The 16,418-nt window shown below is 31.3% G+C and overlaps 3 protein-coding genes across 3 annotated transcripts; 1 reads left to right on the forward strand and 2 right to left on the reverse strand.

The window, feature by feature from the left end:
- Nucleotides 1-2,698: 2,698 nt before the first annotated feature.
- LOC108477752 (WAT1-related protein At1g68170-like) lies at nucleotides 2,699-5,311 on the reverse strand. The gene is made up of 7 exons (XM_017780251.2): nucleotides 5,015-5,311; nucleotides 4,752-4,814; nucleotides 4,466-4,582; nucleotides 3,974-4,229; nucleotides 3,453-3,611; nucleotides 3,171-3,322; nucleotides 2,699-3,042 (listed from the first exon to the last, which is right to left on the reverse strand). The coding sequence occupies exons 1-7, from the start codon at nucleotides 5,209-5,211 to the stop codon at nucleotides 2,859-2,861; spliced, it is 1,128 nt and encodes a 375-aa protein (XP_017635740.1). The 5' UTR covers nucleotides 5,212-5,311; the 3' UTR covers nucleotides 2,699-2,858.
- A 1,637-nt stretch (nucleotides 5,312-6,948) lies between these two features.
- LOC128284284 (uncharacterized) lies at nucleotides 6,949-8,947 on the reverse strand. The gene is made up of 2 exons (XM_053022253.1): nucleotides 8,572-8,947; nucleotides 6,949-8,495 (listed from the first exon to the last, which is right to left on the reverse strand). The coding sequence occupies exons 1-2, from the start codon at nucleotides 8,755-8,757 to the stop codon at nucleotides 7,302-7,304; spliced, it is 1,380 nt and encodes a 459-aa protein (XP_052878213.1). The 5' UTR covers nucleotides 8,758-8,947; the 3' UTR covers nucleotides 6,949-7,301.
- A 3,866-nt stretch (nucleotides 8,948-12,813) lies between these two features.
- On the forward strand, nucleotides 12,814-16,259 carry LOC108476483 (carbamoyl-phosphate synthase small chain, chloroplastic-like). The gene is made up of 10 exons (XM_017778684.2): nucleotides 12,814-13,236; nucleotides 13,380-13,512; nucleotides 13,933-14,021; nucleotides 14,107-14,167; nucleotides 14,260-14,327; nucleotides 14,414-14,542; nucleotides 14,640-14,749; nucleotides 14,841-15,188; nucleotides 15,523-15,688; nucleotides 15,794-16,259. Exons 1-10 carry the CDS (start codon nucleotides 13,095-13,097, stop codon nucleotides 15,841-15,843), a joined length of 1,296 nt encoding a protein of 431 aa, XP_017634173.1. The 5' UTR covers nucleotides 12,814-13,094; the 3' UTR covers nucleotides 15,844-16,259.
- The last annotated feature ends 159 nt before the right edge of the window (nucleotides 16,260-16,418 follow it).

Consider the following 16,418-nt stretch of genomic DNA (forward strand, 5'->3'; position numbering starts at 1 on the left):
TAATGGTAATATAGTCTCTCTTTTTTAATATTAATTGAAATGAAATTTGAGTTTTGAGGTTGGATTTTGTAAAAAAAAGCCTAATAGAAAAAATTTTAAAAGAAAGTTTCAAAATTCGTCGTGATAGATCTAATATACATTGCCTTCGAAAATCTGGAATAAAATTATTAGATGTTCTATTTTTCAATGAAAATCATTCGCATATGAAAGAAGTTTACAAGCAAAAGTCAAAGTCGATCCAAAGTTACAAGAGCGAAAGCTCCAAACAAGCTAAAGTTTTCAACAAGATTAGTACAACTGAAAAAAACGATGGCCTAAGCTCCAACCAATACAAAACGATGCTCTAAAAAGACGATAAACCTAAAGTCGGAGTTGGACACAGCAAGCGGATCCTACACTTGAATCAAGCATTCATTACTAAATGATTAAAAGCCATAATAATAGTCAAAAGCCACACAAACGAGCCATTGTATTGGTGGATAGCCATAGAAGTGAAATGACCACCTTGATGCGATGAATTCCTTTCGAAAGCCGTCGCTCCCTTATTGATGGAGTTGTGGCCATTAAACCTAAACCAATAGATGTGGAACCTTGGAAAACAACATACAAAACATGAGTCATCAAAGACTGGTCGAGCAAACAGTAGATGGACATGTTTTTTGCGCCTGAGCAAAAGACACACTTCAAGAAAGGCTGAGCGTAGAGCTAGCTAAAGAAAAGCCTTGAATGAGGGAGGCAAAGGTCACTTCCGGGTCCAAAGTGTATTATTCCACAATCAGTCCTAATCATGCTAAAAAATCTACCGATGGCCGGTTAAGGGTATGGTGATGGAGGCAAAAGGGGGTGGTGGCCAGCTGGTCATCGCCAAATGATCGGCCTCCATGTTAGCCTGAGAGAGTTCTAAGCCTCCTATTTGGATCTTCCTGTTTGAGATCTTCAACTGCAAATTCGAATAGTCTGCACTCTTGATTGACTAGAGAGATTGTCGGCTAGCTTCAAGCGGCACACGGAGATCTTCGATCAATTGGGTCTGAAAAGGCTCCTTCGAATCTTCGGTAATGGATAGCACAAAGGGGAGGATGGGACCAATTGAAAGCAGTTAGGTCTAGCGAAGCTGAGGTGGCGAAGGGATGTCGGAGGGCTTATGGAGGAGCTATGATAGCTAGGGTTGGAAAAATTAGGTAACAAAAGAAAACTTGTTTTTGTTATGGATAAAAAAGAAATAAACAAAAAAAAAATATTTTTTAAAAATTTTGGAATCGGAACTAAATAACATAATATGTAAATGAGCGCAAAATCTTTTAAATTTATGACCAAAATCACACTATATAAATATTAAAAACTAAATTTATTATTATATTAATTTTAAAACTATTACAATATATTTTCATCATTGATTAACAGAATTTGATAAAAAAGAAAAATGTATTTAGTTGGATGATCATTTTGTTACATTTTATAGTTTCATAACAAAAATTAGGTGACAACTGACTGTCTTAGTTGTCAGCATGCGAAATTGAGAAATTAACACAAACAAAATCAAATAATAAAGCGGTTTCTGCAAGCGTGACAAGTCATTTGGAATATTTCTAATGTTCAAGAAAACACCGGAGTACTCTAAAAATCAAATTTAAGAGAATATTTCTATTGTTCTAAATCAACATTATTGAAACTTTTTTTTGAGTGAATTACAATAATAGGGTAAAACCCCAACAACTAACGTGACTAACGTGATTCATACTCAGACCATGCCTAAGGTGGTAAACACCATTAATCATCAGACTTGCTTGAGATGGTAAACACCATTAATCATCAGACTATCACTTGGGTTTCAGATTATTGAAACTCGGATAATGAATTTGTTAAAATTGTGGGTTCATATTAATTAATTAATTGATGTAAATGTGTTTATGTTGCGTTTATTAGTTCTATTTTATAATGAATCATGACACATTGAAAATGACAGATAACAGTTTATAGTGGTCAAATGAAAGAAATATTGACCTAACTTGTTATAAAGTTGCCTGAAAATTCCTTTCTTAACAAGCAAATTTGCTATTTTCCTCTTCATTTCCTTTTAAGTAAATTATATATATGCATTTATATATATTGAGTGCGAAATTTAGAAAAAAATTTAGGAGGGCTAGAATTAACTATAAATTTTTGAAAAATTAAAATATAATTTAATTATATATTAATTTAAGATTTTATTATTTAAAAAATTAAATAATTTTTCTATATTTTTAAAGGGTCAAAGCCCAATTTACCATCAAATTGAAATAAAGCATTATGATCCTCTCTCTTTTCTTGTATAAAAAATACAATTTACCAATATATAAATTTCTAATTTAATAATTTATAAGGAAACAAAATTGTAATTGGGCCAGGCCCTCGCTTGCCTTCTGCATTCACCCATGCAAATAATATGCTGTTTGATTTAAGCTACAATGGACTCATATTTACTTCAAATAAAAATCAGAGGGTTAATGGAGATCTTGTGGCAGCTAGTCTTGTGCGTGAAACCCTTTGTACACTCATTCTAAAACAATTAATAAATGAATTTTAATTTCGTTTATTTTTATATATTAAAGCAATATAAGAATAATTGGAATTTATTTAAATAATAATAATTAGATTTAATTATTTTTATCAAAATTATATATATAGTTGAATTAAAATTAATACATTATACAAATAATTGTACCAAATTAAAATACCCATCATTAAATTAGAATAAGCAAAGAATATCCACCTCAAAAATTTGAACTGAATTTTTATGTATATACTTAAAACAGTCACATACATATATATATATATTGATGATCCCAAAATGCAACATCCTAGAATGCAATAATTAACTAGGATGAGATTTGCTTGCTTGGATCACAACTGTGATCGGTATCTTGAATAACAACATCCACAGTTTGAGGCTCCGATTGCCGTTCCGGTTGTGCTGCTAGCTGTTCCCAAGTCTTCTTCTCCTTGGCTTTTCCCCATAGAACTCCGTATACTCCTATAATTATTATCACCGACCCTATGATGCTGATGCATGAAAACATTTGGATCAATATCATGTGCAAGTAGAGACGAAAAGAAAAACAAATAAATATTAAAAATTCGTAAAGAAAAATTGCATGCTAGGTAGGTAGCTGAGAGAGTTTGAATTTAACCTTCCTATGCTTAGTTTCTCGTCGAAGATCAATGATCCAACAATGGCTACGTATACGAGTGTAAGAGGGTTGAAGATGGATACAAATAATGGCCCCCTCAAACGCAAGCACCATGACATAAGAACTACCGTAAGTCCTGAACCGACGGCTCCCTTTGTTATTAAAAAAAAAAAACATTAGTAGTACTTAACAAGCAGAAACCCAATGTAAATTTCACTAAGAATGTGTTACTTTTTGTAACTATATATATATATATATAAATTGGATGAGAACTGTGTTTACCGTGTAAACAACGCTCAAAAGCCTTAAATTCCAGCCAAGCTTCCAATCAGACCAGTTCCTGTCAGTAATTATGGTATAAATTGTTGCCTCAATTGAAGCTGTGATGCAAAACAATGCAGAAGCCGAGTACGTGAATGGATAGTTTTCACCCATCTTGGCCTGTAAAAACCATTTCACCGTTACCAGTAATTTATATATAAAATACAATAGTAAGTTTAAAGTATTTCCAAATTGTGATTCTGTGAATTTTATATTTGATACCATAAATGAAATTCTCTAACAAAAGTGTTGGGCTTAAAAGAATAGCCCAATTATTGGGTCCAAAATGAAATAATTTGAACTTTAAAAATATGTCTATCAGATTGATACTCAATTAGTTACGTAAGCTTAATTTGATTAATTCCTCTAAATCGAATTTATTTTCTAGTCTGAATATATCCAACAATCAGATTCACTTTTAATGCACATGCTGAATGCACCTAATAAAAATGATTATATATTAAAAAAAAAAAAAAACTTACATGAATTATGTACCAAATTGCAAATGCTAGGCAAGAAGCTAAAGCCAACAAGGAGCCTAAGACTTGATCGCCAACAGCAGCATGTTTGGTGCTAGTATGATGGTGTCCACCATGTTTGACTATGTTTATGTTGGTTGACCAAAGATTAAGTTCTTTTCCTTTGTAAAATGTGAGAATCATTGCTCCACCTATGCTCAACAATGTGCCCCACAACTTGGCCTGCCCTGCCAATGTCTTTATTCCTAATCTCTCCAATCTCCATATAGTTGAAAATAAATTTTTAGAAATAAAAAACAAAAAATAATATATGAAAATTAATTATAAAATATAAAAATTAAAATATTACATAATTAAAAATGAGAAAAATGTTCATGGATATAGTCTAATAATGATAGTTAAGGGCGCTTAAGATTATTAAATAGAAATGTAGATCAGTGTCTATAATTACGGATTATACATCATATTATAATAATTTAAGGAAAAAAGAAAAACCTTAAGATGGCAGCCAAGATAAATGTAGCAATGGGAACAAGGTTGGACATTGCTGTAGCATATGTTGAAGATGTTAAGGATAAGCTTGCAATGAATAAATTCGGTCCCAATGCTCCCCTGCATGGATTTTCGAACTTACATTTTATCTGACTTTTTTAGGATTAAATATTATTAATAGATTTTTAGTACATTATCATAACTTTTTTTTTTAATACTCATCATTCCAGGTTAAGATATTTAAGGATAAAAATCATTGACATTGAAAGTGATGATGGGTTATTCTTACCCAAATAAACCTGACAAAATCCCTTGGAACACTACCTTCCATGTTAAATTTGCTTTACTCTCCCTGTAATATAGGATCCAAATACACTCACAATATGATCATTTGACTTGCTCAAAGTATCACAATATAAACTCTGAAATTATAACCTACTATTAGGAGGTTGTATTCGGTAAACTTCGAAATTCGAATCTTGAACTATCCTGATATCAAAACCTATACACTAGCCAAAAAAGACAGATTACATGAGGAATTGTGAAAGTTACCTTTCAAAGATGAAAGCAAGTGGAGTTATACAAGCAGTGGCGAAGATGAATCTGTAAGCAATGAGTACTCTCATGCTCATTCCCTCAACCACGGCCAATTTATAGAACACAATCACACCTGCAAGTGCTGCTTGAACCATCAATAGGACTATTACTACTTTCATCCTCTCCACTATCTCACACAAATTCTGCCCCATTTTTTTTTTATTATGTATATTTTTTTCCAAGAAAACTTAAGAAACCATATAAAAAGTTCTGCAGTTCCTTTACTATACCCACACTTTCCATCTTAAAGTAATGAAACAACAACGTGAAGGATTGGAAAATCTTTTTTTTTAATAATATCAATAAATTATTAATTTCAAAGTTATTTTAATTTTTAAATTTTGTCTGTACAAAAGTAAGGACAAATGTTGTTCAAAGGATTGTCCCTTTAAATGTTTGGCCGTCTATTTCTTGATGTATTCCTAAGAATCATACTTACACTACTAGAAATTTGACACCAATGGCAACTTTTCAAGTTAAGTGACTTAGGTACCCAATTTTAAAATTTTTTTATGTTATTTAATGTTAAATATGGATATTAATATAGTATATTTTTTATAATGTATTTGAAAGATCGTATTTTAATTTTTAAATATAAGTTTGACATAAATATTATGCAAAAATAATTTTTTTTTAAAGTGAAAATCTAAATAACATAGTATATGATATGATGGGATTGCCGTCTGTGGTGGCTTTCTTTGTCTTGTTCATGGCTTTTTTTTTTCTGCTTTTGTAGTGGAATTAATGTTCATCTATTACTTTATCAATGATTAATGTTCATCTATTAGTGGTAGTTTAATTCCTAATAAAATTATTGTGTTAAGAAATAAAATATCTAAATCAATTTGTTAGCGAGTTTCTTAACTCTTGTTGGTTGATAGTTCACAAATTTCTTTCGATAAATTAATTAATCTCTCTTAAGTCGCAGTATTCGGATCTTTGGAAAGGTTTTGCCCTCAAAATAGAAAATTATCCATTTAGGTTTTTAAAAATTTTAATATTTTAAATTAATAAAAGTAAAATTATACTTTGACCCATTAAAATGATAAAAATTTAATTTAATTTTTAAAAATTATAAATATATGAACTATTAAAATTTAAAATTTAAAATTTATTTTTATCCTCTAAAATGAATTTCTTGACTCCACCCTTGCTTCCCTCAATATATTTTTTAACTTAAAAAGAAGGAGTTGTATATGTATTGAATTTGGGGTGTAATAGCAAAGAATTTCATTGAAATGAAGTCATGGTTCGTATTAAAAGTTAAGTTCAATGAGATATAAATCTATTAATTTTCTTCGTTCTTTTCTTAATAAAATTATTAAGGTTAAATTTAGTATCATGAGTCAAATAATATAAACTTAATTAATAAATGGACTACAAAACTAATTTTATATAAATTAAAAATAATAATAGTATAAAGGTACTTTTGTCTTCAATTTTTTTTATATAATATGCTTTTCAAAAATAACATAACCACTTTCTTTCGTTCTTTTTTTTTGAAAGATACCTCCATTAAAATTATTATTAAAAAATAACTAATAATTGTTACAAACTAAAGAAAATTGTAAGAACAAACTATTGTTCCTTCTTGTCGTGTTTTCTCTTTCACTTTTAATGGACATAATTTAGTTAATAACCAATAAAAGAGATTAAATTTCACACGTTTTTAATACTCGAGCTATTGAAGATTTTTTCTTTTCTTTTTGGTTGTTATTGTAATTTGAGTGCAGAGATAATATTGAATATTTCAAGTGCGTTTCAATTTAAGTTGTATTAATTATGTTTCTGTTAAGTTTTAATTTTATCTTATAATTTATAAAAAGAATTTAATATTATACTGATATTACTTACACAAATTCATAAAAGAAGAAACTATGGTCGTAACGTTTCATCTAAAGATTTCATATGTCCATATGAAAAACATTAGAAAATATAAAAAACGATGAAAGAAAATAAATTACTTGCAAAACAACAAAAAAAACAAGTTCGCTCAAAACCAACCCTAAAAAACAAGTAAACTACTTAGATTTCCACTACAATATCTCTCTCTAGTAGCCTTACTGTTCCAATTTCCTCCTGTATCACACACACACCTGCTACGTACTTTTGTGTCTAATGCACATTCATAGTTTGCTACTCCTACCTAAGGGTGTTGATTGTACTGATTCAATCTTTTTCCAGAAGCAGTAACAGGCACATGATCTGATTTGTGGGTCTGCTTCGATTAGTTTTGTAGGTTTCACTGTTTCAAAATAATCACATCGGTATCTGTTGTTGGTTGAGATTCTGATTTGGCTTCGATTGATTCTACTGGTTCAACATTTCCAGCTGGAGCAAGAATTATAGACTCTGGACTTTCGGTAATCTGGAGTGGCTTTGCAGGTTCCTTAATTTTACGATTCATAATCACATTGGCCAGTTTTTGTTTCGCAGTATCTATTGATCCATCAGGTGTTTTTGGTTTGGCTTCAATTGATTGTACTGATTCAAGCCCGGGATTTGGCTTTGCAGGTTCTTCGGCTTCCTCTTTTAGTTCCTCGATCTTTATTTCAACTGTAGGCTCTAATTTGGCTTCAATTAATCGTCTGGGTTCAGTCACACCAGGCATAACAAGAACAGGATCCGGCTTGTTGTCGATCGGCTTCGGAGATACCTGGGTATCGTTTTCTCCCTCAGGAGTTGGATAAGCCTTAATTCGTTGTACCGGTTCAATATTTCCAGGAGGAGCAGACATACGAACCGGATTAAAGATCTCCTTGAGTAGCTTTGCAGGATCCTCGAATTCCTGATTCATAATTAAACCATCTTTTAGTTTCCCGGTATACAAAACCACCCCAGGTGCTGATTTGATTTCAAATGATCGTACCAATTCATTTTTTCGAGGAGTATCAACCACAATATCCGGCTTCTTATTACGCTCCATCGGCTTTGCAGGCTCTTCCATTTCCTGCTCTATAATTATATCGCCTTCGTTTAGTTTCTCAGTAACTGCTGCTTCCTCAGATGTTGATTTGACTTCAATGATCTTTACAGGAGGACCCCGCACAGGATCTGCCTTTGCAGGTTCCTCTCTTTCCTGTCTCATGTTCACATTGCTCTCTTTTAGTTTCTTTGCTGCCATATTAGGTACTGGCTTGGCTTCAACTGATTTTTCTGGTTCAATGTTTCCATAAGCAGCCTGCATAGAATCCGGCTCGTAGGTTTGCTGGATTGGCTTTACAGGTTCCTTAGGTTCCTCACCTAGAATCGTACTGACTACATTTAGCTTCTCGGCATCTGTCAGTGACTTCTCATTTGGCTCTATATATACAGGCTCCGCTGATTCTTGTTTCGCCGGTTTCGACGATTCTTCTGTCACTGACTCCATTGGTGCGCATTTTGTTGGCTCTGATTCTGCGTTATTATCATTCTTAGCTAACATTCCCATTTCCTCCTGCAAACAAATAAAATTAATTGAATAAACAGATACATCATATGAACCCCCCGCCCCCCCAAAAAAAAAAAATTACCTCTTTGAACAAGTTACTAAGAGATCGTCGCGTGTTGCTATGATGATTGAGGTCAGATTCGAACTTGTTTTCAGGTTCTGTAAGTTCAGGGACAGATTCTTTGCCCCACTTAGAAGACGGTATGGGAATCGGTTCCTCGGCTTCCTGGCCCTTCAAAACCTTTGGCTTTGCAGCACAACATCCCATGTTAATAAATTTTATCTCAGCTTTCAAAAACTAGAGAACCAACCTATTCTAAAAACCCTCTCTTTTTTCTTTAATATTTCGCTTGGCCTCTTCTTTCTGGGTGAGTGAGAGAATGAGAAGATTTAGGAGATTTATGAGGAAAATGAAAAATGAATTTTATTTATGGTTCATTGGCTTCCGACAATTGTTCTGCGGTAAACAAACATTGAAAACAGGGACACTGTTTTATTATGTTCCCGGCAAATTTACGTTTTTAATACTACGTTAACATATGTTAATACTTTTTATGCTAATATTCTTTTATCCAGTTTATTTCCAATCAAACTCCAATATGAAATAATAATTTCATTTAAAAAAGGATATTTATTAGGTATAGTGATTTATTTAGTGTTTTTATTTTTTAAAATATTTTATTTTTATTTTATTTTTGTCTTTTTAGTTATTAAACTTATTTTTTTTGTCAAATCACCTCAAAATAGATGGAAAAATTAATATTTTTAAACTTTGTTGATGTGGCACATGTATGCCATGTCATCATTTAATTTATTTTAAAAATTCAAAAATTATAAGAAATATTTTTAAAATTTTAAATAATGACATGTCATCCACATGCTAATTCTCATGTATAACACATCGGCAAAGTTAACAAACGTTAGTTTTTTCATCTATTTTGAGATGATTTGAAAAAATACAAGTTTAATGACTAAAATAGGTAAAAAATTAAATAGAGGACTCAAATAACCTTTTTGTAAAGCTAGAGAGTCAAAAAGTCATTATGCCTATTTACTAACACAGATAAAGGATAAATTAAGTTATTAATCTTTATGTCATGTGTAAGTTATAGATTTAATCTATGTACTTTTTTAATTTTAAAACATACGTTTTGGTCATTGTTAAGTTAAATTTTATTATTTCTAAAATATTATGCATAAATATATTATCATATACGAAATGTTATGTTAGCTTTTTATTTTTACATAATACTAAAAAACTCGTTTTATTTTAATTTATAAGTTTAATAGCTATCGTTTGTATCAAGATTGAATTAAAAAAACATAAGAACTCAATATGATCAAATTAAAGAATATTAACTAAATTCACAACTTACGCATAGTATGAGACTAATAACAATATTTAACTTAATAAATATAATCTGTTACCATTTGAGTCAGGATTAAAATTGATAAAATTAGAATATAATGACTAAATTTACAATTTTCATATAGTATAGGGTTTGATAGCAGAATTTAACATCTTTTTAAGTTATATATCTTAACACGAACATACAGCATAAGTACCGTAAAAGAAAGTAACGTTGGCTTAATTGGCACGATATTTCCATGCCTAAATGCAAAAGAGATGGCACATTGGCAATGGGTAAACCAAGCACGTGTGGATGGATCGTTGGATCCATAGTGTGATGCGAGTTGATTCACTCAAATCTTACATTACAATTGATACAATTTCTATGAGATTTAATAGATACTAGAGACTTTTGGTCACGCCGGGATGACCCAAGAATGCACTTCGGCTTTGAATTTTTTTATAAATCGAGCCGTGGTTTGATTGCTATATAAATAATTCTATTTATATTCAGAATTTACTTGTTAGTCATAATAAAATTATTTCAATGATGAAAATCGTAAATAAAATTTAATAAAATAAAAAGAGGATTGTTATTTATTAGTAGGGATGACAATAGAAAAAAACAGATCATTTTTTACTTGTCTCAATTTCAACTTGAACTTTGTACTTCTTGCCCCGATCATGACCCAAATTTATTTTATTAAGAAATTTCAATTTCACCCCAACTTCAACCTTGAAATAGCTTCCCAATTTCCTGAACTAGCCCAAAGTTTTAAATGTTATTTTTTATAAAATTAAACCAAATATATAATATAAAATTATTATAAAATATAAAAAGTATAAAATTATATAAAATATAAAATTAGTTATAAAGTTAAAAGAGGGTATCTACATAAATACATATCAAGGCAAGAAGTGACATATTTGACTTCAACTTAATCTTGATATTTTAAATATTGATTTATTAATACATTAATTTTACAAAATTAAACTAAATATATATTAAAACATATTTTAAAAGGATAAACTACAAAAATAGTCACTTTTGTTTACCTCAAATTGAATTTTAGTAACTTATGTTTGAAATGTTATGTTTTAGTTACTTACGTTATTGTTTTGTTACAAAGTAGTCACTCTACCGTTAAACTCCGTTACCTCCTTAACGAAAGTCCTACATGGCAATTTAAATGAATTTTAATTGCCAACTTAAATGCCCAATTACTGGGATGAAAATAGGTTTTTAATTAAATAAGTTTAATTTAGACTGCCACGTAGGACATCCAAGTTGGCATTTAAAACCCAATTAGATTGTCACGTAGGACCATCGTTAGGGAGGCAAAGGAGCTTAACGGTAGAGTGACCACTTCGTAACAAAACAATAACATAAGTGACTAAAACATAACATTTCAAATATAAGTGACTAATATGTAATCTGAGACAAACAAAAGTGACTATTTTACAGATTACCCATTTTAAAATTATCAAATTACAATAAAATATATAATAATATTTATAAAATTAGCTAAAAGGTAAAAAAATTATAAAAAATTTAAAAATTAATTAAGTGTTGATCGTTAATTTACACTCAATCAAACTCTTATTGACCATAAATTAATTAAGTTAACATTAATTGTTGCATTTAGCTGTGGTGATAAAAGATAATAATATATGGCAATGACATGCCAAGTGGAATAGATGCTAGCACAACATATTATCATATTAACAAATATAAAAAATATAATAAAAATATATAAAAATATAAAAAGGTTACACTTAATACAAAAAAAACTATAAAAATTTTAAAAATTTATAAAAGAAGTATAAACGTTATACAAATTAAACTAAAGAAATATATAAATAACCTAAATAATTTTCAGTACCAAAGATTGTAACCTACGAATAGAAGTGATCAATAACTTAGGAAAAGAAATCGATAAAAACTATGATGAGGCTTCTATGGTGACCCAACTCTAAGATTCAAACTAGAGAGATAGGAAAGAAATAAGGAAAATGTTTTTTTTTTCCGAAAAAATAACTAGATTCATAAAATGTAAAAAAAGTCAAATTCGATACATAATACAATTTTCTTTATCAACTAGTAAACATCATTCGAAAGAGAATTAGATTAGAAATTACTTCCTAATTAGATTTGTGCATTGAGGCATTTGTTCCCTTCCCAAAAAAATAGAGCAAAGATTTAATAAAAAAAAATTATTAGAGCATCTTGCACCAATCAAAGGGGGGAGAATAAGATTAATAGAGTTATTATTAGTCGTAGCCGTACGATAATAATGGTGGTGGCATCAACTTCAGTCTCCAGGTCGTTAATATTCAATGATGTTACTAGTTGGAACTGCCCACAATTCAGCTTAAACACTACTAGCACAAGGGATATGTTTATAGAAGCTAATCACCTAATTACCTCGATGGTAGCTTGAACACTACTAGCACAAGGGATATGTTCACCCAATTACCTTAATGGTCACAAATGAGTGCACCTGATCCCACCTTGTTTAGGTTTCCAAGAACTTAACCATCAGTATAAAGTTTGACCAGGTTCTATCATACAGTTTTTAAAAAATCGAAGTAAAAGATAAAAGAGAAATACATTATATCATAAAAGATGAGACAACGAGTTCCCCTATTGCATATAAAAGAAAAATAGAAGGGAAGTAACATTTTCTTTACCTAAATATTATAAAATATAAATTATTTATTTAAATAATATGTGTTTAAAATTATATATTGCGTTTAGAATTATTTACTTAAATAATGCTATAAAAATATTTTTATTAATATATTATCCACCTGTTTTTTAATAGGTAAACTACGTTCATAATTTCTAAATTATAAATAAAATTTCATTGATGACTTAATTAAAGAAAAGTACAATTTAGTTATTAAAATTTTCGAAATTATTTTTTATCAGTTAATTTATATATTTTAATCAGTATAATAATTTTAGTATTCAATTTTTATAATTTCCGTCAATTTCCTAAAAAAATACCACAGTATCCGAATCGAACGGTCGAGTTGGGGGAATTTCGCCGTCCCGAGTTGTTTCTTGTTAGGGACCAAAGGCCTAGCTTTAGCTCTCTCCCAAAGGCCACCAAAAAGAAAAACAGAAAACAATTCTAAAGTAACCGCTTAGGAACCTTCACTCTTCAGAGCATCCATTGTTATCCCCAAGTAGCTTTAGTACTCTACCACCGAAATCCAACCCTTAAAACAATACCATTTGCAGAGTGGAAATGGGCATCTACGCCATGGATTTTGCACTCAAATTCAACCATTCTATTTTCTCTACTCCATACCCACCTAAACCTTCACCCAAATGTAGATTTCTAACCGCAAGATGCTCCCTCCCTCTCTCCTCTGACGGTGCCGCCACTGGTAAACTTTTTTTCTTTTTCACTCTTTGCTTCTAAAATTTCTCTCTCTCTCTCTCTCTCTCTCTCTCTCTCTCTCTGTGTGAGTCTTTTTTTATCAATAAATAAATAAAAGTTGAAAAATCTTTGGGTATCGGGTGGTTTTAGGGTTGGCAGAGAGGCCATGGAAGGTAGCGGATGCTAGGCTGGTTCTTGAAGATGGTTCTATTTGGAGGGCCAAATCTTTTGGTGCCTCTGGTACCCAAGTTGGCGAAGTGGTTTTCAACACTTCTTTAACAGGGTAACATGATATATATATATATATATATAGTATTTTGAATTTCAATTTCTCTTCATACCTTCAATTTCTCTTCATACCTTTTAACTAAATTAAAGAATTTTGCACTTGTTCTAATCTTGTGTATGAACAATGGAGTGCCGAAATAAGGTGAGATTAGATAAATTAAGGTTTTGTTAAAAAAATTAACTTTAAACAATGTTCAGTAAGATTATATAGTGTTTGGACAATAATGGTTGAAATTACATGCTGCTTCTTTTACTTTATTGTTATTTTTAAAGGGTGTTTAGTGCTGTCATTGCCTTTACAGTGTAGTTGCTTAGCTTTTTATCTGTTATGCCTTTATTTTGGATGTTGCCATGGTGTAAATTATGTGGACTTAGGTGCATAGTTTAATGCATGGCCAAATTAATTCTTGTTCAGGTATCAGGAAATTCTAACAGATCCTAGTTACGCTGGTCAGTTTGTCTTGATGACCAATCCACATATTGGCAATACTGGAGTAAATTTTGGTAAGTAAATTTCACTTGCCGAATCATTGCATTTCTGAATTTTTGAAAACTTTATGTTTTCTGATGTTGATGCATACCACATCAGATGATGAAGAATCGAGGCAGTGCTTTCTTGCTGGTTTGGTGATCAGAAGTCTAAGTATTACGTAATTTAATTTCTTAGATATACCCCTTTTACTTGTTTGGCATGAAAGGTTTGCTTATTTGAGTTATCAAATTTTAATTAAATGTTTTGCAGAACTTCCAATTGGAGATGTGTGGAATCGCTTGGTGATTATTTAGCGGAAAGAAATGTTATGGGAATTTGTAAGTCATAATACATGTAACTTGGTGTCTAGTTAAGAATCTGCTCCGACCTATTTTCATCTTTTGATGCCTTTCTAAAATGGCAGATGATGTTGACACACGTGCAATCACCCGTAGATTGAGGCAAGATGGAAGTCTTATTGGGGTTTTGAGCACTGAACAATCTAGAAGTGATGATGAACTTTTGGAAATGTCACGTTCATGGGACATTGTAGGTAAGATTGAGATACCCCTATCTTATTTGAAAGCTATGAGCACTTTTATATGGATAAAATCAGTTGTATCTATATTATTCTCATATTTATTTCACAGGTATTGATTTAATAAGTGGTGTTACCTGTAATGCCCCGTACGAGTGGGTTGATGAAACAAAATTGGAATGGGACTTCAACTCCGATGGAAGAGATAGAGATACCTATAGAGTTAGTAGTACTTTTTAAAGTTAATGTTGGAGAATTTAGATCCTTGTTTTGTGTCTGCTCTTATACTTCTCGGTTTCCTTTTGAATTGAAGGTTATTGCCTATGATTTTGGGATTAAACATAATATACTTCGACGCTTAGCATCTTATGGCTGTAAAATCACTGTTGTCCCATCCACATGGCCAGCAGCCGAAACCCTTAAGCTGAAGCCGGACGGAGTTCTTTTCAGCAATGGTCCGGGAGATCCATCTGCGGTTCCTTACGCTGTTGAGACAGTCAAGGAAATTTTAGGGAAAGTTCCTGTTTTTGGAATTTGCATGGGTCATCAGTTACTCGGGCAGGCTTTGGGTGGTAAAACCTTTAAGATGAAATTTGGCCACCACGGTGGAAATCATCCTGTTCGTAATCTTCGGAATGGCCATGTTGAGATTAGCACTCAGGTGTGTTTAAGTAGCCAAAGTGTTTCCATTGAATAATTAGTTCATGGAGGCATCCCTTTTATGCAATTCCAAGCATTGTGTTTCTGCGTGGGTTTATATTTTACTTTGAGATGAACCAATCCCAACTAAAACTGCACGCTCACACAAGTAATAAAATCAAAAGTTTTACATATTTGCCTAGTATTGCACATATTATTCATATATCTATTGACAATGTATTAGGTATTTAAATGTTTGTATGTATGTCCACTAACTTATTCAGTTCAGTATGTGTTTAAAGTCGTAACATCTCTTTCGGTTTGTGTTTTTGACATCGGAGTTCATGAATTGGCAGAACCACAACTATGCAGTCGATCCAGCCTCACTCCCTGAGGGTGTGGAAGTGACTCATGTTAATCTCAATGATGGAAGCTGTGCTGGTCTAGCTTATCCTGCTTTAAGTATTATGTCTCTTCAATACCATCCTGAAGCATCCCCGGGACCTCATGATTCAGATTGCGGTAAGAATTTCTTTACTGGTCTTTCTCCTTTTAACCAAGATTGCAATTTTCTATTTCGTTAAAGAAAGATCTCTTTGCTCAAGTCAAGTTAATTTCTTTGTACAGCTTTTAGAGAATTCATAGAGCTTATGGAGTCAACAAAACAAGCTGCTTGAAGGAACCTGTAACGTCAGGTTGTTTCAATTTTTAAGGTATTAGTATCGTAGTAAATGTGCTTTCTTCTCAGCTGTGGTTCCTTTGGTATGTGCTTTACCTGGCTATGGAACTATTTCTTTTATGAAATAGTTTTAGATAATTCGAATGTTGTCTATGTTTGAACTTACTTGATGGATCCTGTTTTAGTTTTAGCGTTATTATATTGTCCTAAAAGTGAGGCAGCATTTTCGTTTTCTAAGATAAACCATTCCCCTTCCGTTTTAATTTGGTGGGAGTAGATATCCTGGCTTTAAGGTAGTCAGGTCTAGTCGAATGGCAAATAGGGTGCCGCTGTTGTAGTAAGTTGTAAGGTATATTTCACTTGGCTCGGTTGGGTTTTATTATCCGTAATAAAATCTGTTTATTAAAAATATAACTGTATTAACATCCAAATCTTAGTTAAATGACATTATTTGTCAGATATTTAATTCTACATGTTGCAGCTCATTTTCTTAAATAAAAATTTAAACAGTATTTCGAGTTTTATTAGTAAATTCAAAAGAATGGTTTTGAATTTTATTAGTAAAATTAAAGT

The sequence above is a fragment of the Gossypium arboreum genome, chromosome 11 (genome assembly GCF_025698485.1).
Source record: "Gossypium arboreum isolate Shixiya-1 chromosome 11, ASM2569848v2, whole genome shotgun sequence".
NCBI lineage: Eukaryota > Viridiplantae > Streptophyta > Magnoliopsida > Malvales > Malvaceae > Gossypium > Gossypium arboreum.

Excerpts from the sequence above, each read along its gene's own strand:
- LOC108477752 (XM_017780251.2), bottom strand. The coding sequence starts at position 5,211 with ATGGGGCAGAATTTGTGTGAGATAGTGGAGAGGATGAAAGTAGTAATA. Across the intron at positions 3,612-3,973 it reads CAATTTGGTACATAATTCAT|GCCAAGATGGGTGAAAACTA; the intron begins GTAAGTTTTTTT and ends TGGTTTTTACAG. Across the intron at positions 3,043-3,170 it reads GAGAAACTAAGCATAGGAAG|CATCATAGGGTCGGTGATAA; the intron begins GTTAAATTCAAA and ends TTCATGCATCAG.
- LOC128284284 (XM_053022253.1), bottom strand. The coding sequence starts at position 8,757 with ATGGGATGTTGTGCTGCAAAGCCAAAGGTTTTGAAGGGCCAGGAAGCC. Across the intron at positions 8,496-8,571 it reads TTAGTAACTTGTTCAAAGAG|GAGGAAATGGGAATGTTAGC; the intron begins GTAATTTTTTTT and ends ATTTGTTTGCAG.
- LOC108476483 (XM_017778684.2), top strand. The coding sequence starts at position 13,095 with ATGGGCATCTACGCCATGGATTTTGCACTCAAATTCAACCATTCTATT. Across the intron at positions 13,513-13,932 it reads TTCAACACTTCTTTAACAGG|GTATCAGGAAATTCTAACAG; the intron begins GTAACATGATAT and ends ATTCTTGTTCAG. Across the intron at positions 14,543-14,639 it reads ACGTTCATGGGACATTGTAG|GTATTGATTTAATAAGTGGT; the intron begins GTAAGATTGAGA and ends TTTATTTCACAG.